We start from the raw sequence: 23,117 nt of genomic DNA on the forward strand, positions 1-23,117 counted from the left end.
CAAAATATGTCATATAGTAATTGGCAGCAAGTAGAGCAGTAGAAAACAGATTATTTTGAGCAGCACGTACCACTGTCAGAGATTTTAAAATATCATCATCATCCAAATCAGCATCATCCTCTGAATTATCATCTAAATCAGTAGAATCCATAAATCTATGCACCATAAAAAGAACAACACATTATTTAGAAGAATGAAAGAAATTCATACAAATAGCATTTTATATTGTACAAATTAAAAGAACAACATATAAATCTGTTAGAGAATGCACCATGAAAAGAACACATTACTTAGAAGAATGAAAGAAAATAATACAAATAACAACTTATCGATCGTAAATTTATTACAAGTCCAACATTGCGTCCAACATTGCAAATGAAAGAAATGCATATAAGCTACTACTCAGTGTTTAGCCATCCACTCATATTTCTTGCACAGCCACTCAAATCTCTCCTCTCAATTCTCTAATGTCATGAACATCTCTCCTCTCAACCTTTTTTGTAAAAATGGTTGTTGCAATGAAATGCTCATTTGTCCCCGGAACAGCACCACAATCCTTGACTAGGGCCATGACTACTTGTATGGAATAAACAGATTGGACCTTTTCCTTGGCACTTCTTGCAATAGACTCACAAGACCTGGTAGTTCTTTCATTCATTTCAACCATTCTCTCAACCTCTCCAAGTAGCCAACTCCCTTTGCTGGTCTTCGGTTGTTTTCCCTTGCTATTGTCAGACAATTTGTTTCTCCTTTTTGCCCCACTAGTAGGTGTCCCCGGATCTGGTTCACTATTGTCCTCCTCCTCTTCCTCCTCCTCTTCTTCACTTGGTTGATATCTTTGCGATGGTGGAACGCCGCTAGAAATACACCAATGATCCTCACCGGTATTATGAAGGTTTTCAAACATAATTTCTAACTTGTCTTCATTTTGCAGCCCTCTTGTCTTAAACCTTCCTGATCCTTTTATCTCCTGTAAACATACCAATATTTGCTTAAATTCAAATCAAGTAAAATCTGTAAATAAAATAAATATAGACATTTATGCTTACTTTAGACATCTTCTTCCACCATTCATCGGTCATGATAATATTCCCATTTCCATCCCATCCTAGACCGGTCTGCGCCTTCAATTGCTTCCAAATACTATGATTTGATTTTAACCTTTCCCATTTGTTCTTAAACTGCTTTCTAGTATACTCAAGTCCAGTTGCAGTTTTGAACTTTTGGATGACATTGTTATACCCAGCTTTGTTCAAATGAGTACTCGAATGATTTCCAATTAGCACTTCTTCTGCAAAAATGTCACATACTATCCTAGTTCTCTCATCACTCCAAAAAGCCGTACTGCTCACATAAAAAGTCATATTAGCATCATAAATACTACTATTGTTATACCAAAAACTACAACCATTAGGCAACTACCAAATTACTGCAATGATAGATAGGCACTCAAACAAAACAGTTCTATTTATTAAGGAATATAAAGCATCGATAAGCACCAAATGTGACACCCTTAGATTTCTAAATGGAAAGGTCCTGACGGTGCACTTATGAATACTTGGTAGGGACATGAAAGGTTCTGCTAGTGTTAGGGATTTTAAAGAGCAAAATGATGAACCTCCTGGCCCAGATCAAACACTTGGAAATGAATAAATAGAGATCACTATAATGGTACCAAATTACAGCTGTTGTGCAGTCATTTCTACCTTGCATCAGTTAACTCAATGTCATCGTCCATCCCGACCCTGATCGACGAAGGAGCAACTGGTGGCCTCCTGTTGCGTCCTCCACAGCTAGCTAGCTGTTGGTGCCTCACTAGCTGAAGGTGCGGTCGATGACGGTCCTGTGGGGTACGTGGGGATGAAGCCACCGGCAGGGGGCACTCCGGCAGCAGCGTATGCAGGGCGAAAACCATGACCAGAGGGAACTCCGAACGCCGGGAACGATGGCAAGCTTCCGGCTGCCGGATTGGATTGACTCGCCACACCATCAGTTCCACTTTGGGCTCCTAATCCTGCGACACCACTGCTGGATCGAGACTTCCTCAAGCGATTCATCTGCATGAAGGACAGGGATTAGTGGGACTGAAAATTACAGGTTCAAACTGCTGGATTTGAACTGCAATATCCAGCTGGTTGAGGACAACATGCATAATCTAAAAAAAAATCTTGAGACCTGCATATAGCAAAGTATAGCAAGCAAAGGCACTAAACAGTCGCTTACTTGCATTGACACTAATAAGCATCATAAAATACGAACCTTACAGATATTAGCTTTGAGGGGACGACGGCAGTAAGTTGCATACTTTGATAATTCCCATATTCATGTTTACATAGAATATAAGATGAATGCTTAATTCTATAAGGTCATCACACTAAACATTTGCTATCTCATAACCCACTCACTAACTCTATCAAGCAGAGTTGGATAAAAAAGGCCTCCTCCTAGCTATCATTCAGTTAAGCTATCATTCTTCTGCTACAGGTGGCTGGTCAGGTGGCTGGGCGTGGGAAAAATGAAAAATTGCAGGGTCACTCAACTGGACTGAAACTGATCCTCTGCTATCCTGCGTTAATGTCCTCCTGATCTTAGTTAACTATGCTCTATTGTATTTATATCCATGCCTATAGGCTGCACTGGCCACCTAGATCACCCTATCCTCCCAAAAAATGCAGGACTAACTAACTTGAACTGAACTGAAAATTTTAAAAAATTCTAGCAACTAGGTATAATGTTCCTTGAACTGAACAGAACTGAAACTGAATTAAGCAGCAAATATCTGATGTTCTCAAGCAACTAGTCTGATCCCCCCTCACCCCACACGCGAATCCTCCTGCTAATTGATGTGAAAAACAACCAGATGAACATCTACATGAGCGTGGGTGTGTTCCCAGCGCTCAGAATGCCCGATGAATCCCCTCTGCATCTGCACCCACCCCCGATGCAGAGGATTTGGGTTTGCCCCAATTCAGAGCGTTTGGGTGCATGTCGGCATGAAAAATCCCTCTTCCCTCACCCTCGAATACCCCAGATACGGATCTCGATGACCTCCCCCCAGAATGAGAACAAACCACTAAAACCTCCAACAACCTCCCCTCGATCCAGAGCATTTTGGGGTGCGCGAGGCATGAACGCACCTTTCTGAATCCGCACTATTGGTCCCTCCTGGAGGGCGGTGGTGGAGAGGGGACGACATCAGGCGACGATTTGAGGGGCCAACGGCGGCGACCTGGCTAGGGGCCGGCGGTGGCGCCCAACCCTAGCGCGGCGCCGCCTCTGGTCTGTGCGCTGCTCCGTGGGAGCGTTTTTTTGGGAGGCCTCGTACCCCTTCGCGGATTATGGATCTAAAAGAAAATTGGTGCATTGATGGGAGGGGTTTTTTGCAAAAATGATGTGAGCTGAAGCTGGAAAGCCACAAATCGTGGCTCCTCCCCTCTAATACAAAAATAGCTTCAGCTTTTTGATGAAACTGGTTTAAGAAAATGGTGTTTGGTAGGGCTTAGGCTTTTTTTTAAGGAGAAGCCAAAGCTAAAGCCCTGCCAAACGGACCCTAAATAGCCCCGTTCGACTTCCACGATCTTAAAAGTGGAATAGATTCATAAAACTTAGGTTCGAGAAAATTAATTGCGAATCTATATTTTTTCAAAGTACAGTATAGGCACAGACGTTCACAGACACTCACCACTACGAATACAAGCACGCAATCCTGCCGAATGAGCATCTCCGAGAGAGTGAGAGACTGAATCAGCAGATCCTCGAGATTGAAAACATCATCGTAGGCGTCTCGCTGTCAATAGGCACGTCACCTACTATTGAAAAGAATAACGCCGGTTAAATTTTGGAATAAATCCAGAAAAATACGAGTATCCGTGCCAAGTCCAGAACTCGAACACGGATTTCACAAAACTACATTTTTATGCGCATAGGGATCATGCAACTACATTTCTTAAGGACCAACTTCACGTACGAAGCTAGAATTTGCTCGTGACTTTTGTTTGACAAAAACATGCATTTTAGGGTCTAAAAGTGTTTTTTTTTCCGGCAAGGAATGTTGTAAATGTGAAGCTTTTGCGAAGTTGATTATCCAAGCTGTAGTTTTTCTAAACTTGATTTATAAAATTTAATTTTATGATAGTGTTTGTAGCCTTAGTTTAGTTTCTAAAATAAATAAATACTTCTACCACATATGTTCCACAAGTGATCGAGCGTAGCTTTTGTTTAGTTACTTATCTTAGTCTAGGCTCCAACTCAGCATGGATATTTTATTTTATTTTTTCTCGAATATGCAGGAGAGCTACGCATTTTTATATTAAAATAAGAAAATAGAGTTTAATATAACACGAGCTCGGTTCGCAAAGAGGATATTGTATTATTAGCTAACTATTCTTCCAACAATAAAGGAGTACCTTTTCTGAATATTTGTTTTGGTAAAAAAATTCAGCATGGTGCTACCTTGCAGCAGTGGTGGCAGTTGCCGTAAAGAATTTTCTTGCCAACTGACGAAGGGTAAGGGCGGAATCTCCCAATTACAAGAAGTCCATGCATGCATCTCTTGTCGTAAAAAATAAGAAGCAAGTCCACGGCCGTCGCCAACAAATTCGGGCTGTCAGCGCATCGGCTTTAGAGTTCCATCAGCATGGAAGTCGACTCCCCGTCCATGTGATCTGCATTTAATTTATTTTCCAAAAGGCTCACTCACGAGCAAGCAACCTAGGGCCTTTGTATGGCTACTCTTTCCCGTTATATATAGGATGGGTATGTTCTAGACATGGTCAGGTCTTCAAAATGTAACTTCCAACAAACAAACAATAATTTGTAATAATCTAGGATTGAATGGTCGGCCTCTTTATTTGTGAAAATAATCTAAAATTGCATGGTTGACCTCTATATGTGTAATGTGTGACTATATATAGGAGTGCGTACTACGTGTATTAATATAAATAAAGCGCGCAGTAACAATACTTCCTGCATGTTTTTACAAAAAAATAGCATTACCATTTTTAATTTAAATCAAGCCACCATGCCGTACTCGTATTAAACAGTTCATCCATGTTAGCATCGACATATTATGTACTTTTTCCGATACGGGACTTTGCCCTGATTTTATTACTTATCAGGAACGAAATTATATAAGGTTTTTAAAGGTTTTTGATCTAGGACCAGTCATTTGGAGAGTTAAGTTTACTCGTCCGGTAGGTTGATCAGCTTTCCTTTATGGCCGGGGTTGACAAAACTCACCTACAACTTGGCGTTTTGTAAAACCTATCTATGTAGCTGGCTGAAGTTATATATCTAAGCTAGTTTCAGTCTTCCAGTTGCTTGATGATAGCGGGAGCCATGTGCTCACATAGTGCAACGAGGAGCGAAACAATGGCGGCCCGGTCGTCGTGCTCATTACTCCTGCTTGTCCTCGCCGGCGCTGCTGCCGGAATACTTTCAGTTCACGGCGATGGCACGCCGGATAGCACAGGTGAGCTGAGCTCAAGATATCGTTCCCTCTAACAGCTCTGCTGCACCTTGCACGCACAACGCAGTCAAAGCAAAGGTAACAACGCTGTAGCTATTGCTCCGCGCAGGATTCCTAAGCATCGACTGCGGCCTCCCAGAGAAGAGCAGCTACGTGGACGCCGCCACCAAGCTGCCGTACGTCTCCGACGCCGGTTTCACCGACGCCGGCTACAACCGCAACGTCTCGGCCGAGTACATCAACCCGTCCTTCACCAAGCGCTACCTCAACGTCCGCAGCTTCCCGGGCGCGAAGCGCAGCTGCTACACCCTGGGCTCCCTCACGCCGGGGTCCAAGTACCTCTTCCGCGCCACCTTCATGTACGGCAACTACGACGGCCTCGGCAAGCAGCCGGCCTTCGACCTCCACCTCGGCGTCAACTTCTGGCAGACGGTGAGGATCGCCGCCGCCGACTCCCCGGAGATCGCCGAGGTCATCGCCGTCGTCCAGGGCGACTCGGCGCAGGTCTGCCTGGTGGACGTCGGCTCGGGGACGCCGTTCATCTCCGGGCTGGACCTGAGGCCCGTGAAGGGTGCGCTGTACCCGCAGGCGAACGCGACGCAGGGGCTGGTCCTGCACGCGAGGCGCAACTTCGGGCCGGACGAGGTCGCGGTGGTCAGGTACCCGGACGACCCGTACGACCGCGTGTGGTTGCCATGGAGCGACCCGGCGGAGTGGAAGGAGATCTCGACGGCGGAGGCCGTGAAGGGCGTCGTCGGCAGCCTATTCGAGGAGCCGTCCACCGTGATGCAGACCGCCATCGTCCCCCTCAACGCCTCCAAGAGCATCGAATTCTCCTGGGACGCCGAGCCTAGCCACGTGTATCCCGACCCCGGGTATACATTTAATTTTGACCCAAAAATGCATTCTTCTACTCTACATATTTGCCTGTATATTTCCCTGAGTTCTTCCAATTCTGACAGGTACATCTGCATGCTGCACTTCGCCGAGTTGCAGCGCCTGGACAGCAACGCCACTCGCCAGTTCGACGTAACAATCAATGGCGTTCCTTGGTACCACGCATACACGCCCCTCTACCTCACATTCGACACCATCTACAGCGGAGGGCTACACCGGAGTTCCAGCAACTACAGCATCTCAATAAGAGCCACGGCGAACTCGACGCTGCCGCCGACTGTCAACGCCGCCGAGGTTTTCAACGTCATCTCCACATCCAGTGTAGGCACCGATGTTCAGGATGGTAAGTACCGTATGGGCAGGATGTGTCCATTGAAGGTGACGACTGATGAGTAGCTAGCTAGCTAGCTAGCTGTAGAGCATTTCCTTTTTTCTAAAAAAAAGGCTAGCTGTAGAACATGGCCTGATAAACTGCTGCTCTCTGTCTCGTGTTTACTAAAAAATCCGACAGTTGCTGCCATTACGGCGATCAAGGCCAATTATCAGGTGAAGAAGAATTGGATGGGTGACCCCTGCGTTCCCAAGACACTCTCGTGGGATGGGTTGAGCTGCAGCTACGGAATTTCCAGTCCCCCAAGAATCGAATCAGTGTAAGCTCGATTTTACATGAGAAGAGGATCTAGTGAAGTAGGTAACACCACTGTCCGAAGTCTGAACTCTCAACTCTGGATGTTTGTACAGAAACCTTTCATTCAGCGGGTTGAGCGGAGATGTTTCATTTTACTTTGCCAAACTCAAAGCACTCAAGTATTTGTAAGTACAAGCTTTCGGTTTATTAATTTTGCAGTGAACTTTAGGGGGGAGTGAAGATACATTTGTATGCTTCTGATACATTTTCAGGGATTTGTCACACAATAAGTTGACAGGCTCAATTCCTGATGTCCTCTCACAGCTGCCCTCTCTCATGGTCATGTGAGTAACTCTGGTCCATGATGACTTTGATATCTTGGATTTTAGCGATCGATAAACAATGCTAATACTAATAATGTGACCATTATAACTGTACAAGTGGGCCCGTTGAGTTTGAATCCTTTATTTTTTTTGAGCATCAATCCTTTATTATTGTACAACTGACTCCTAATGCACAATATCCATATTATTAGCCATGTGACCACTGAAATTCTAACTATCACGTGATACTCAGCCATAACATTACCTTCCAATCCTAAATCTATATGATGCACTATGGTTAGACACCGTACAGCTGAATTGAGAAGTTTTTTTTAATAATTCTGAATATATATTGTCATGGAAAATCACCTATTTTTCTAAAGATGTATGATGCATAGATGGAACGATTCATAGATGATAAATCTAGGAATAAAATGTGCCTTTGAATATCCATGGGGACTGTAGTCTGTGATCAAGACATTGACATCAATGTATTTTTCAGAGATTTGACAGGCAATCGGCTCAATGGATCAATCCCGCCCGGACTTCTCAAAAGAATTCAAGATGGTTCCATATCTATGAGGTTAATCTCCATCCTGTATCTACTTTTTCCCCAAACCCTTTCCTTAAACGAAAATGCTAACTCCACACCCCCTCCCTGACAACTCTACCCCCCAAAAAAGGGGTTTAGCAAATTGCTGGTTGGTAGTATTGAAGTTGCTAATGTGAGCTGAGTTAGGGTCCATATAGTGGAATTGTCCACAGGATTCGAGTCCTAAACTTTACGCATATGCTTGAATTTTCTTGGATTTTTTCCATGAAGGAATATATGCTTACAATCATTGTAGATGTGTGCTCGCACATATACATATGAGTGTGTGTGGGCCTTGCGTGTGACTTGTATGTGAGAATCATATGAGATGACCTTGTATTCTGAAAATAATATTCACGGTGCTAATTAATTAATTGCTTGTTCCCTTTGATATAGGTATGGTGACAATCCAAATCTTTGCAGCAAAGGCGATTCTTGTGAGTCCGGAAAAAAGAAGAGCAACTCAATGCTTGTCCTCTACATTGCTATTCCAATAGTGGTGTTTGTGGTGGTAGGAACACTAGCATTGCTGTTTTTCTTCATGCGAAGAAAGAAAGGTGATACTGGCATTAACATACGTAAACCGTTATTGTCCTGTCCATCCGTAAGTGCAAGCAATAATCTTATCGAATGTTACTGGTCCCCTTCTTGCCATTGAAACGATCAGCAAAGAGTAGCGTGAAGCCGCGGGACGTCGACGACCTGCAACTGAAGAACCGGAGGTTCACGTACAGCGAACTGAAGGCCATGACGAACAACTTCCATCAGGAGCTCGGCAAGGGAGCTTTCGGGATAGTCTACGATGGCTTCTTGAAAGATAAAACTCGCGTGGCAGTAAAGTTGATGTCTGAATCGTCCAAGCAAGGTGTTGGAGAATTCCTGACAGAGGTAATACACGTTTTTACCAAATCTAGTTGTATTCTAGACACGTGTTTAAATTTTTAGGTCTTTTCTTATTTATAAACCATCTATCTCCTTCCCTTATACTCCCTAAGTCCCATAAAACGAGTCATTCTAAAAATTACAGGACAGATTAACAAGGAGATAGAATGACCTTGCCCATATTCATTAGTCATATTTGATTTTAATTGACTGTCCCATGCATAGGTAACTTGTTTTATGGGATAAATTTTAAATCCTAGAATGACTTATTTTTTGGATGTTGGGAGTAGTCACTGTACTCCAATAACTCATTTGATTTCCTAATATTAATCAAATTGGGATATTATCTTTTTTGAAAGAAAAACTTTACCTTTGTAGCAAAATTCTTTCTATTTCTACCTTGTCAAGATATTCAGCATTCCAGTATGTACAACTAGAATGGCAACAGACTCATGTATAGGAAACTAGATTACCTTAGCTACCTGTCTAATTTATTGTAGAAATTTTAGGATCCGCGATTGGACATAAAAAGTAGAAATATTTTTTTCCTTGCTGGTTGAAAAGAAATAGATGGTCCTCTATTTCTGTATGGATCATGATGGATATTTCCCAGACAAAGTAAATTTGCTGATAGCGTATTATCTACTTCTTCTCGACCAGGCTGAGTCCTTAACAAAGATTCATCACAAGAACATTGTGACCTTGATCGGTTACTGCAAGGATAGCGGGTGTATGGCCCTTGTCTATGAGTACATGTCCGGAGGAACCCTAAAAGACAAACTAAGAGGTACGGTGCGCCCTATTCCACCGGTTGCTACGAAGGATAGCGCGGAATTTTTCTCTGAAAATAATTATATATTCTGCGCTGGTGGTCGTAGATATTCACTTGTAATGTTTAAGACCGGATTTTCCCTTTAATCTAAAAAATATATTCTGCGCTGACGATGATCTTCTGCACTGCAGGTAGGGATGACAGCACTGGACCGTTAACCTGGAGGCAGAGGCTGCGCATCGCACTGGATTCCGCGCAAGGTAGACGCACATCCTGCTGTGCGATAGATCGTGTGGAATGGTTCATGTTGGTGTGCTCGGTGTCTGACGATACCTCCTATCTACACATGCAGGGCTCGAGTATCTGCACAAAGCGTGCAGCCAGCGCTTCGTTCATAGGGACGTGAAGACGGCGAACATCCTGTTGGATGGAAACCTCGATGCTAAGATCGCCGATTTTGGCCTGCTGAAGGCTTTCCATCGCGACGAGGACACCCATATATCCCAGACAAGGGTGGTTGGCACGCAAGGCTACTTTGCTCCTGAGTATATACATGCTAACTCCACCTTCCCTGATCTCATGAGTTTTCTTAATATTCTTTGGAAATTAAAGGTCCTGACTCCTGAGAGAAAAATATAATTTACTGCTCCCTTTTTAAAATATACGAGCTTGTCTTAAGGACTATATATTTTCAAGATCTTAAGCTTTTTTTTTTCTAAAAAGGAGGGAATAAAACATTTCCAACGATGCTTTGTTGATCACCTCGAATAAAAAAGCAGTTGACTTAATTTCCAGAGATGTACTAACTCAAACAGTTTTCATGGATTGCATGAGCAGGTATGTTGGAGCGGAACGCCTCACGGAGAAGTGCGACGTCTACAGCTTCGGTGTCGTGCTGCTCGAGGTAATCACGGGCAAGCCGGCGGTCATGCACTGCCCGGAGCCCACTCACATCATCACGTGGGTGCGGCAGCGCCTCAGCCGAGGAAGCATCGAGGACGTGATGGACGCGCGCGTGCAGGGTGGCTACGATGCCAGCGTCGCGTGGAAAGCCGCCGACCTCGCCCTCAAGTGCGCCGAGCAAGCGCCGGAGCAACGGCCGACCATGACCGACGTGGTGACCCAGCTGCAAGAGTGCCTCGTGCTCGAGGATGGCAGCGGCGGCGGGAGAGACGCGGTGTAGCATCACTGCATCTGTACTTGATGGAGCAGACGGAGCAGCATTTTGGACGGGTGCTATTGCTATCCCTCTTCTCAGAGTCGGGTTGGAGAAGCTAAAATTATGCGCTAAACTTTAAGTACATATTAGCACTTATGCATATGCTAAAATTTTTAAATTTTAGCTAAAATTTAGCCTACCCTATTAGCACCCCGTTTAAATAAGCTAGTACTAAAATTTAGCATTTTCACCCATTAGCATTTGGATCCAAACAGAACCTAAATATAAAAATCATTATTATTTCTTCAAGATTCAGTCACATTGTTTAATGTTGTCAGACAAAGTGTGTACAGATTGTACATGATTACATCCCATTGATTTGAATTTATCTACTCCCTCCGTGTCAGGGATAGATCCCCTGGGTACCGCAAGGAAGTTACCCGTGAGGAAAAAGAAGTCTGATTCCTACTAAGATTCCATTGTAATCCTATTAGAACTCATACCTTGTAATCCTACTATGACTCCTACCTTGTAATCCTACTATGAACCCCGTCCCCTAGGATATATAAAGGAAGGCAGAGATACCTAGAGAACCAGCAGAGAATCAACAGAGAGCAGCCAATAGGCAACTCAACACCCAAGCGCAGGGCGCAATATGCAACACCCTAAAATAGGACGTAGGGTATTACGCTACTCTAGCGGCCCGAACCTATTTAAATTTGTGTTTTGTGTCATTGCGTTCACCTTTAAGTTCCAGATCCGACGATCTCTCACCAAATAATCACCTACCTTAAGGTATCCCTACGTAAGCCGACGGTAAAAAGACCGACACTCCGTCCTATAAAAAAGTGCATCCCGCGTTTGAAAAAAATTCCTACAAAAAATTACAATACTAGAAATTGGATATCAAATACCTGCCTAATTAAGTGGTCATATTTGATTTGCATGCCAAAACTAACAATATATGATAAACAATAAGGGTATGAGAGTTTTTACGCGCCACCACTAATTTGTTTGAGAAAAAGTTAGAATTGCACTCTTCATCAACGGAGGGAGTACGTATCAACGAAGGGAGTATGTGAGGTGAGGATCGACCACCTGCATCATAGGCTTCGATTATGTCAAGAGAACTAATCTTTGAAACCGATTCCTTCTCAACATAAATGATCATGTGACTTCGCAGAAAATCATCTCCCATTTTATTCCACACGTGTCTTGAAAAGTTTCATAGCTTAAAAGTCTCTCCCATTTCACTTTTACTCCTACTTAAGACTAGTACTTTCTTAGTCAGTGTGTACCGTGAAGCTATGGACAACCATTACAAACCGGATAGTGTTTACATACTAGTGGCACTATATATAGCGAGTCAACGGGCTGCCCTCTGCCCCTCTGGCAAGAAGCCACTTGCATCCGTACCAGCAGGACGGTCGTCGACATCTATAGGAAGTCAATGCCCCCGCCCATGTTCTCGGTTAGTTGCCACTTGCCATTTTGATACAAGTCGTTGACCCGCCGTCCAGCGAGGAGGTGGTGGCGTTATTGGCTTGGAAGCATCGTCAACGACCTACGGCTACGGGCGCTGGTCAACGTGTCCTGTCTATCATATTGGCATCATTGGTGTGAAGTGTGATGAACGAACCAGCTACTAGTGAGGGCTCTTCTTTTCCTTGATAACAGCTAGTGGTTTCTGTCTCAAATAATAGACCAGTATACATAGCGCTCGCATGCGCAGTGAAGCCATCATCGCTGAGAACAATGGCGGCAAGGTCGTGGTCGCTGCTTCTTTGCCTCGCCGCCGCCGCCACCGTCGGCGTGCTCAAAGCTCTCGCCCAGCCGGACAGCATAGGTTTCATCAACATAGACTGCGGCCTGCCGGGGACGGCGAACTCCGTGGACGACGCCACCAAGCTGTCCTACGCCCCGGACGCCGCCTTCACCGACGCCGGCTCCAACAGCAACATCTCGGCCGAGTACGTCACGCCGCAGCTCGCCAAGGGCTTCCACAACGTGCGCAGCTTCCCCGACGGGGCGCGCAACTGCTACACCCTCCGGTCCCTGGAGGCTGGGCTCAAGTACCTCGTCCGCGCCTTCTTCATGTACGGCAACTACGACGGCCTCAGCCGGCCGCCCATCTTCGAGGTCCACGTCGGCGTCAACTTCCTGAGCACGGTGAACGTCTCGGACCCGGGCGCCACGGGGATGCTGGAGGCCATCGTCGTCGTTCCCGACGACTTCGTTCAGGTTTGCCTGGTGAACATCGGCTCCGGGACGCCGTTCATTTCCGCACTGGAACTGAGGCCCCTCAAGAGGAAGCTCTACCCCCAGGCCAACGCGACGCAAGGCCTGGTCCTGCTTGGCAGGGCCAACTTTGGTCTGACGAGTGCTTCAGAGTCGGCCATCATCAGGTGAGCATGCACCCCCCCCCCCACCCCCCACCATGTAATTAACACTGAAACACTGCATTGGGTATCTGATGACTACGACTGCAACCACAATTAACACCATCGATTTTTCAGGTACCCTGATGATCTGCATGACAGGTTGTGGATGCCTTCCGTCGACGCCACCAGCTGGGCCGTGATCTCGACGGCCAAGAAGGTGCAGAACATAAACAACGACCTGTTCGAGGCGCCGTCCAAGGTGATGCAGACGGCGATCACGCCGCGCAACGCCTCCGACAACATCGAGCTCTTCTGGGAGCCCAGCCCGCTGCCCAGGGACCCGTCTCTGGGGTACATAGCCATCATGCACTTCTCCGAGCTGCAGGAGCTGCGCGGCGCCGTGCGCCAGTTCTACATCAACTTTAACGGCCGGTACGTCGACGTCTTCACAACGGAGCTGCTCTACTCCGAGGCCACCTACAACGTCATCCCCATAAGGGGCTACACGCGGTACAACGTCTCCCTGAACGCTACCGCCAACTCGACGCTGCCGCCGATCATCAACGCCATGGAGGTTTTCTCCCTCATCCCCACCACCAACGTCGGCACCGACTCCATGGACGGTACGCGCAGCACATAGAGCACGATATACATACATGAGATATATACAGACTGAAAAGTTGTGCACTGAATTGAACAGTGTCCGCCATTACGGCGATCAAGGCGAGGTATCATGTGCGGAGGAACTGGATGGGTGACCCGTGCTTTCCCAAGACTCTCGCTTGGGATGGGTTGACCTGCAGCTACGCCGTTTCCAGCGCTCCAAGAATCACAAGTTTGTAAGTAGTTCAAATTTTTAATTGCAAAGCATTGACTTAGACTGCATGACAAAGTGGGATTACAAACTTAAAAGGTAGTACTGTGGATATTGTGAAAATCAAATTAAACTGAGCCACCGGATATTGTGCAGAAACCTGTCCTCCAGTGGTCTGAATGGTGATATATCAGCTTCTTTCGCAAATCTCAAGGCTGTCCAATATCTGTACGTATGGAGCTGTAAATCTATTTTAACCACTGTGCATTTATTAGGACAAAAGAATTGGCAAAATCTTGATCCACATCTTGCAGGGATCTGTCAAACAATAACTTGACAGGCTCAATCCCTGACGCCCTTTCAAAGTTAACTTCACTTGTAGCACTGTAAGTGTGGCAACCTTTTTCTCAAACTTTGTCGTTCCCATGCTTTGTTTTGACTCGCATTAACAAGTAATTTAATGCATTTCTAGAGATTTGACGGGAAACCAACTCACTGGATCAATTCCCTCTGGGCTTCTCAAAAAGCTTGAAGATGGCTCCCTGAATTTGAAGTGATTCCCCGGCCCGTTCTTTTGATTCAAAATTTCTAAACTATAATTGTATGATGAATTTGAGCGACAACATCTTTGTATCATGTTTGGTAGGTACGGAAACAATCCACGCCTTTGCACCGATGGCAATTCATGCCAGTCCGTGAAAAGGGGGAGCAAGCTAACGGCCGTCTACGTTGCTGTCCCTGCTGTCCTAGTTGCGGCGACAGTGGTGGCACTGCTCCTTTGCATCAGAAGACGAAAAAAGCACGGTGGGGCTTGGCGTTGACGTAGAAAAAAAAAGGTGATCTGACCTATTTTCGCATTCCTGAATACATCTAATATCAGTTCTTCCGCCATTGTTTGCTTATGAAGGACCGATGGACAGCTCCGTGAAGCCGCAGATCGTCGATGGAAACAGCTCACTGCTGCAACATAAGAACCGTCAGTTCACCTACAGCCAACTGCAGACGGTAACCGACAACTTCCAGCGTGTGCTCGGCAAGGGAGGCTTCGGCTACGTCTACGAGGGCTTCTTGGAGGATCGCACTCAGGTTGCGGTCAAGTTGCGGTCGTCTCAGGCATCCGACGGATCCGACCATGGAGTCAAGCAGTTCCTCGCAGAGGTAACGTTTCTTCGCCTGAAGATGCATGGTCCCTTCTTGCTAGAGGAAATATCGGAATGGAGCTTGATTAGTCACTGATCACCGTCTGCAGGTTGAGATCTTAACACGGATTCATCACAGGAATCTCGTCTCCTTGATTGGTTACTGCAAGGACGGAGAGCACATGGCGCTTGTCTACGAGTACATGCCGCAGGGCACCTTGCAACAACACATTGCAGGTGCGTGAAGTTTAGTAGCGCCTGGACTACTAGCGAGATGTTATTGCCCGTTATATGTAGGATCATTTGAAATATCTCTGACTCTATGTTGAGATACTGTATGAGATTCTTTATTGTGTGCTGACCCATTCGCAGGAAACGGCGGGAGATGCTTAACCTGGAGGCAGAGGCTCAGGATCGCACTAGAATCAGCACAAGGTACCCACATATGAAGTTGTATGAAGAATGGTGTGCTGGACCATTGCATTTTATATTTCTGTTACTCAAACCAAATACCTCATGACTTGAATGTTCTGATCCCACCATTACATTTCTCAAAAACAAATAGCTCATGAATTCGCATGTCGATTTAATCGGAGGTTTAGCTTTGCTGGAACTTTTGACATTGATGTGCAGGGTTGGAGTATCTACACAAGGGTTGCAACCCACCTCTCATTCACAGAGATGTGAAGTTGGACAACATCTTACTGAACGCGAGACTTGAGGCCAAAATTGCTGATTTTGGCCTGTCCAAGACTTTCAACCATGACAACGCTCAAGTAGCCACGAATACGATCATTGCTGGCACATATGGGTATATGGATCCAGAGTATGTCAATCCAGTGTCCTCTAACGAATTCTCACCTTCTCTCTTTTTTCCCGCCCCACCTTTTCTCGACGATCAATTCATGCTACCAAACGCGTGCAGGTATCGGAGAACAGGCAAGCCGACAACAAAGAGCGATGTGTACAGTTTCGGCGTCGTGCTGCTGCAGCTGGTCGCGGGCAGGCCAGCCACGCAGCGGGACCCAGAGCCCACCAGCATCGTCCAGTGGGCCCGGCCGCTGCTAGCGCAGGGTAACATCGAGGCCGTCGCGGACCGGCGCATGCGCGGCGACCACGACATCAACGGCGTCTGGAAGGTCGCGGACGTCGCGCTGAGCTGCACCGCGCAGCAGCCGGCGCAGCGGCCCTCCATGACCGAAGTGGTGGCCCAGCTTCAGGAGTGCCTCGAGCTCGAGAAGGGGGGCCGCGCCGGCGGCGACACGAGCGGCAGCTTCTACACCGCCGGCAGCGGGGACTACCCGTACTCCGGTCACACCATGTCCGCCGCTCGTAACTCCGGTGTCGTGAGCCAGGAGAGTAGCTCTGCTTACGAGATGGAGGTGGAGCATAATCTGGTGGGCAGGGTGCCAACAATGCCCACAGGCCCAGCACCACGATGAAGACTTTTGTTACCTCGTACGGTCTTCTTACCTCTTTGGTCTCATATCATAGTTTATACCGTGTGTTTAGTACGGTACACGAGATCACTGCCGGCTCTCGGGCTCATGTTCTTTTATCGGAATCATCAGTGTCCAAGAAACCAAGTTTTATTCAGGCATTCGCCGAAACAGATTCCTCGCATCGCACCCACCATCTTTCAAAAGGCAAGGTGATGGCGCCGGGGCGCGTAGCATGACAGCGGGATGGTGTCCGGGCGCAAGTTCCCGCAGGAGATCATGCCGCCGAGTGACCTCGCCGCGTCGGGCATATCCCATTTCTGCAGTAGGCTAAGACCATGGAGTTCCATGGATGATCTCGTGCAAGGGCATTGCGTCGAACACCTAGTGGCCGAGCTCCCGGTCTCCTGGATACGGTACGGGCGCTTCACGAGGAGGTGCCGGTTGCCGGATAACAGAGCTGGTGAGATATGAAAATGTCGAGCAAAACAGAGCACGCTTGTAAACCAACAACCGAGAAGGACAGGCCGTTTCAGTTCGAAAAAGAAAAGCGTAAACACGTCTGGTGTGAAAAACATCTGTATTTCCACACTCCATCTTAGAAAACCACATCAGCAAAAAAAAACTTCAAGAATAATGTCATGAGGCAGGTCCGGTGGCACCGCTTCCGAAAAGAGAGCAGCGGCTGCTCGGCCTGTCGTCAGCACGAAATTGGTCAGCGGCGGCCTTCCTCGAGGTCGAGGCACTCCTGCAGCCGCGCCACCACGTCGGTCATGGTGGGCCGCTGCGCGGGCGCCTGCGCGGTGCACCTGAGCGCGACGTCGGCGGCCTTCCACGCGGCGCCGGCGTCGTAGCCGCCGCGTGGCAGGCCCGCGTCCACCACGTCCTCGATGTCCCCGCGCACCAGGCGCTGCCGCGCCCACTGCACGACGCTGGTCGGCTCCGGGCACCGCAGGATCGGCGGCCGCCCCGTGATCACCTCCAGCAGCACGACGCCGAAGCTGTACACGTCGCTCTTCTCCGTCAGCTGCAGCACCGCCGCGTACTCAGGAGCGAGGTAGCCGTGCGTGCCGACCACCCTGTCCGTGGACACGTGGGTGTCGCCTTCGCGGCGGAAGGCCTTGAGAAGGCCGAAGTCGGCGATCTTGGCCTCGAGGTTCGCGTTCAGCAGGATGTTCGACGTCTTCACGTCCCTGTGAACGAACGCTGGGCTGCACGCCTTGTGCAGATACTCGAGCCCTGCGTTCGTTCATACAAGATGGGATCATCGACAACGACCACATCGGGGCCGACCAGATGAATCTGAATAGGTATTTACCTTGTGCAGACTCCAGTGCAATGCGGAGCCTCTGTCTCCAGGTTAGAGACCCAGCGTTCCCATCTTTCCCTGACGAGGATCGTCAGAAGAGATTCTTTTTTTCCAAGAGAAATTTCTGAGATCTGACAAGGGAAATGGCATACCTCTTAGTTTGTCTTCCAGGGTTCCTTCCGACATGTACTCGTAGACAAGTGCCAAATACTCTCCATCCTTGCAGTAGCCGATCAAGGAGACAAGATTCTTGTGATGGATCTTTGTCAAGGTCTGAGCCTAGAAACGAGAAAAAAAAATCAATTTCTTCAAACTGAGCTACAAATTTTCAGCTACAGTATATCTTGGTGCACCAGCTGAACCTGATCAACACTGAGTTACCTCTGTCAGGAACTCTCTGACGCCTTGATTGGAAGATTCAGACCGCAGCTTGACTGCAACCTGGGTGCCATCCTCCAAGAAGCCATCGTAGACAGACCCGAAGCCTCCTCGGCCCAGGACTCGCTTGAAGTTGTTCGTGATGGCCTCTAGCTCCTTGTAGGTGAACCGACGGTTCTCCAGCTGGGGCAGCCCGTGTGCGTTGCCGTTCTGTGAGCGTGGCCCCGCGTTGATCACCTCATTCTGTGGCTTCACGCTGCTCTCTGCCAGGAGCGAAGCTAGTAGCATTACGGACTGTTACAACTTACTAATGAGAGGTTGAGCAAATTCATGTGTGAATGCTGAAGTTTACCTTTCTTTCTTCTCAGTAAGCAAAGCAGTAGTACTAGTGTCGCAACCACCACAAATGCCACTATTGGAACAGCAATATATACGGCATTGTTCTTCTTTGTTGTGAGCTGGCAAGAATCGCCGTTGCTGCAAAGGTTTGGGTTGTCCCCATACCTATCAAAAGGAAGAAGCACTTATTGTTTGGATGGTACACGAGAAAATTGGTATTGGCAAAACCATATGGGGTCCAAAAAATGAGGATTAACCTCAGCTTCAGGGAGCCACTTTGAACCCTTTTCAGAAGCCCGGATGGAATCGATCCATTAAGGTGATTGCCTGTCAGATCTCTAAAGGAAACAAATATATATAATATTGATTCCAACGCGTTGAGTGATTTTAACAATTTAGATGTGTTTAGCAAGTACTAAAGTATACAGGATCAGCATGGGCTATATTTACTTACATAACCTTCAGAGAGGATAGTTGTGAAAGGACGTCAGGAATTGAGCCTGTCAAGTTATTGTGCGACAAATCCCTGAAAAAGAAATGACAGGCATGCTAAATGTATCTCTTTCATTCAGTGAAGCTCAATGCGAAGATGGACTGGAAACTTCACACTTACAAGTACTCTATTCTTGTGAGCTTGGAGAAGTACAATGATATAGCACCACTCAAGCCACTGGATGAAAAGTTTCTGTAATACATCCACCATTCCAGAATTCAGATTTCATACATTCCTTTTTTTTCAAGTATTAGACTTCAGATATTGTCAATTTCTCATGTACATTTGAACTTACACAGTTGTGATTCTAGGAGGATCGGAAGTGTCATCGCTGCAGCTCAACCCATCCCACGCAAGAGTCTTCGGAACGCAGGGGTCACCCATCCAATTCTTCTTTATTAGCTGATAGTTGGCCTTGATCGCCGTAATTGCAGAAACTGTTGGAATTTTCAGAAACAAGACACAGAACAGCAGCAGTCAGGCCATGCTCTACCTATGCCCAATCTCTACTCATCAGTCATCACTATCAGCCGACATCTCGAGTGATCATGTACTTTACCATCCTGCGCGTACGTGCCAACGCTGGCTGTAGACATGACAGAGAAAATCTCGGCGGCGTTGATGGCCGGCGGCAGCGTCGAGTTCGCCGTGGCGTTCAACGTGACGTTGTACTGGTTGAAGCCCCAGTGGGGCTCCGTATTATAGACGACATTGGCGAAGAGGTGGTCCGGCGTTACCGGGAGACGGTAAAAGGGCTGGCCATTGATCGTGATGTAAAACTGGCGCGTCGCGTTCGCGTCTAGACTCTGCAACTCCGCGAAGTGGAACATGCAGATGTACCTGCACAAGCACAAAGAGCTCAGCAATGGAGGAGAACACACAGTGCCCCGCCGTGCACCGGAATGGAGTAGTTTCCTACCTGGGCGTGGGGTAGACATGGTTCGGCACGGCGTCCCACGAGAACTCGATGATCTTGGAGGCGTTGAGGGGCGTGATGGCGGTCTGCATCACGGCAGACGGCGCCGCCATGGGCAGGCCGCCCACCTGCTCCGCCGTCGAGACCTCCGACCAGTCCTCCGGGTTGACCCACGGGGTCCACGCGCGGTCGTACGGGTCGTCCGGGTACCTGACCACCAGCGTCGCGTCGGACGGCCCGAAGTTGCGCCGGCCGAGCAGGGCCAGCCCCTGCGTCGCGTTCACTTGCGGGTAAAGCGCGCTCGCCAGGGGCCTCAGGTCCAGCCCGGAGATGAACGGCGTCCCGGCGCCGGTGTCCACCAGGCAGACCTGCACGGAGTCGTCGGGGACGACGGCGATGGCCTCGGCCAGCACCGCGGCGCCGGCGGCGGTGACGTTCACCGTCGTCCAGAAGTTGACGCCGAGGTGAAGGTCGAACGCCGGGGGGCGGCCGAGCCCGTCGTAGTTGCCGTACATGAACACGGCGCGGAGGAGGTACTTGGACCCCGGCGTGAGGGAGCCCAGCGTGTAGCAGCTGCGCGGCGCGCCGGGGAAGCTGCGCACGTTGAGGTAGCGCTTGGAGAAGGACGGGGTGATGTACTCGGCCGAGACGTTGTGGTTGGCGCCGGCGTCGGTAAAGCTGGCGTCGGACACGTAGGGCAGCCTGGTGGCGCCGTCCACGTAGCTGCTCTTCTCCGGGATGCCGCAGTCGATGCTGACGAACCCTGCGCCGCGCAACGCACACCCGGAGATGGTTTTTCACGGCATTGTACTTGCAAGGTGCGTCGCACCGCAGTGAGAGCACCAGGAAGCTATCAGCGCGAGAGAAATCGTGAGCTCACCTGTGATGTCGGGCGCGCCCTGGCCGTGAACGCGAAGCACGGCGGCAGCGGCGGCGACGACGAGCAGGTGCAACCACGGCCGGGCCGCCATTGCCCCCCGCGTTGATCGCGCCATTGCACTACTTGCGTGCGCACATGCCACCAATCAGCATCCAGAGACGAAGACTTCCATATACGTCCAGCTAACCGAACCTATGGTCATAGACAACGAACAAAAGAAAAGGAAGCTTAATTGTTTGACCAACTTATTTATCACATGAACGGATGAACCGATCAAATCAACGGTGCCATTCGGTATCAAGCTTGCGCTGCATCCAGGTATACAAGGGTGTTTTTTTTTGCCATTGTTAGGTCAACCCCAAGGAGGCAAGGAACGCAAACAACACAGATTGGACAAATGAGTCGCGGCACTTCTGTAATGTTTTCGTCCACTTTCCATGTGCAGGAGCTGGATGATGTATTCAGCTAGGAACAACCACATTACAGGATCACTAAATGAATCCTACCACTTACCAAAAACGAAATTGACAGAGAGAATGAAACAAGCTGTTCACATGGATTGGCCGTGGAGTTGACTTGACTGGAGTTTAGTCGACGGCCGGCCTTGCATGATCGCACAGTACAAAGTTCGGTTCTTCTAAACTTCTGACTTTTCAAGTGGAATTGCCATGACAAAACTGGAGTTTTTTATTTATTTTATTATAATTTGCTTTGAAAGGAAAAGGTAGAATATGGCAGTCTACAACTTGTTCTAATTTGTACTAGATTATTTGAATTACTAGTTAATTAAATCTCTGTGCTCTTGTAGTTAAAATAACTTAAAGGCTAGAATAATTATAATATCTAAGGCATCGAGTCCAATTTGTGAAAACTCCATTACGAGCGTGTTCCACACGATCCTTTCTCTTTTCGTGTGAGCACCCCTGCACTCGTTTCTTCCCTTTTCCGTTTCTTTTCATTTTTATACATATCAAAATCCTTTGCCTACTAAAATTTGAAAGAAAATTCTCTGTATGCCATTGAAAATTTAAGTCATCCCTTTTATTCCATTGAAATTTACATCATCCCTTCAGCATCGTTAAAAATTTAACTTTATCTCTTATGTGCTATTAGACATTATTTTTGATGAAAAACAGGCCTTAACGCCATTAGTACAGGTGTGATTAGGGGTGGCAAAGGACTTTAAATTTTTAAATTTTAGTCTAGATAATTTAAAAACCGGATTCAAATCTTATATAATTTTAAGCTACAAATATATAAAGACTAAATTAGACTGTGAAAGGGTACTCGGCCTATGATCCGTTACCACGATAGATGTGATCGACGTGACCTCTTCCAATTTTATCCCTCCCCAACCTTACCCTCGATTATCTCTTGCCCGAATCGCCGGCCCCAACCATGCCCATGACCAGCGCTCGCACCACCCGATCCGCTCCCAGCCTCCCACCCACGACGCGCCGCGATCCGCGTCCACCACCTTCTCCGCGTCGAGCGAGGCCCGTCGCGCGGACCTTGCGCTTCGCGTCTGGCGGGCACGCCGCTCACGGCCGCTCCCACTCGAGAAGGCCGCGCCACGGCGCCAGGCAATCACGCATCGCTCCCGGGGGGCGGCGTCCCGCGCCTGGCACCGCTTCCAGGGGCCGCGCCGCTCCCGGTCGCGCGTGCCGCTCCCTGTCAGGGCGCGCCGCCGCTTGCCTCTCGCACGCGCGGGGCCTCGCTCGCCTCCGCAGGGGCCGCAGCTTGCACGCGCGGGCTGCCGGAGCAGCGCTCACCTCGCACGCCTCCGCGGGGCCGCAGCTCGCACGCGCGGGCTGCCGGAGCCGCGCTCGCCACGCAAGCCTCGGAAGCCGCAGCCTCGCACGCACGGGCTGCTGGAGACGCACACAACTGCGCCGCCGCTGGAGGGGCGGACCCGCTGCTCACCTCGCACTGCGCCAGGTCCTTCGGCTCCCTCATGAAGCTTAGTTAGTTTGGGAGAATGGATTCGTGCTTGGAGGCAGAAGGGCAGAGCGCAAGAGACGGCAGGACTCCCAGGAAGCCAGCGGAGATGATAGAGGGGGGAAGAGAAAGGACCCTTTTTTATTTTGTTTGTTATTTTTAGTGGGACCCACTTTATAACCGAACTAAATCAAGGGACAACCAAACACGGGAAAGAAAAAAAAAATTCTCATTTTCTTATCCCTAACTCACCCCAACTTAACAGCCATGGAAGGAAAAACATTTCGTCTCTTGTCCACAGGGTAACATTGTCTTTTTCACCTTTACTTAACAACTATGTAACAGCCATGGCACGCAAGGAGTTAAATTTT

At 48.2% G+C, this 23,117-nt stretch overlaps 3 protein-coding genes across 3 annotated transcripts; 1 reads left to right on the top strand and 2 right to left on the bottom strand.

Annotated features, from left to right (window-relative positions):
- Nucleotides 1-362: 362 nt before the first annotated feature.
- LOC112887610 (L10-interacting MYB domain-containing protein-like) lies at nucleotides 363-3,269 on the bottom strand. Its single transcript, XM_025953836.1, has 4 exons — nucleotides 3,138-3,269; nucleotides 1,707-2,057; nucleotides 1,050-1,344; nucleotides 363-970 (listed from the first exon to the last, which is right to left on the bottom strand). Exons 2-4 carry the CDS (start codon nucleotides 1,988-1,990, stop codon nucleotides 443-445), a joined length of 1,107 nt encoding a protein of 368 aa, XP_025809621.1. The 5' UTR covers nucleotides 1,991-2,057; nucleotides 3,138-3,269; the 3' UTR covers nucleotides 363-442.
- A 2,101-nt stretch (nucleotides 3,270-5,370) lies between these two features.
- On the top strand, nucleotides 5,371-16,532 carry LOC112885236 (LRR receptor-like serine/threonine-protein kinase IOS1). Its single transcript, XM_025950883.1, is given in 23 exon segments — nucleotides 5,371-5,470; nucleotides 5,535-6,342; nucleotides 6,430-6,707; nucleotides 6,876-7,014; nucleotides 7,106-7,177; nucleotides 7,265-7,336; nucleotides 7,818-7,898; nucleotides 8,304-8,498; nucleotides 8,582-8,795; nucleotides 9,450-9,576; nucleotides 9,753-9,821; nucleotides 9,914-10,074; nucleotides 11,708-11,732; nucleotides 12,438-13,724; nucleotides 13,802-13,940; nucleotides 14,230-14,301; nucleotides 14,388-14,468; nucleotides 14,562-14,719; nucleotides 14,823-15,073; nucleotides 15,165-15,291; nucleotides 15,427-15,489; nucleotides 15,688-15,880; nucleotides 15,980-16,532. Coding segments are annotated over 23 exon segments (5,229 nt in total). The 3' UTR covers nucleotides 16,497-16,532.
- A 675-nt stretch (nucleotides 16,533-17,207) lies between these two features.
- On the bottom strand, nucleotides 17,208-20,930 carry LOC112883939 (senescence-induced receptor-like serine/threonine-protein kinase). Its single transcript, XM_025949210.1, has 12 exons — nucleotides 20,809-20,930; nucleotides 19,932-20,691; nucleotides 19,572-19,852; nucleotides 19,308-19,449; nucleotides 19,133-19,204; nucleotides 18,974-19,045; nucleotides 18,777-18,857; nucleotides 18,533-18,684; nucleotides 18,184-18,458; nucleotides 17,955-18,081; nucleotides 17,812-17,880; nucleotides 17,208-17,732 (listed from the first exon to the last, which is right to left on the bottom strand). The coding sequence occupies exons 1-12, from the start codon at nucleotides 20,921-20,923 to the stop codon at nucleotides 17,209-17,211; spliced, it is 2,670 nt and encodes an 889-aa protein (XP_025804995.1). The 5' UTR covers nucleotides 20,924-20,930; the 3' UTR covers nucleotide 17,208.
- Between the last annotated feature and the right edge of the window lie 2,187 nt (nucleotides 20,931-23,117).

Source organism: Panicum hallii, chromosome 3, assembly GCF_002211085.1.
Source record: "Panicum hallii strain FIL2 chromosome 3, PHallii_v3.1, whole genome shotgun sequence".
Taxonomy (NCBI): domain Eukaryota; kingdom Viridiplantae; phylum Streptophyta; class Magnoliopsida; order Poales; family Poaceae; genus Panicum; species Panicum hallii.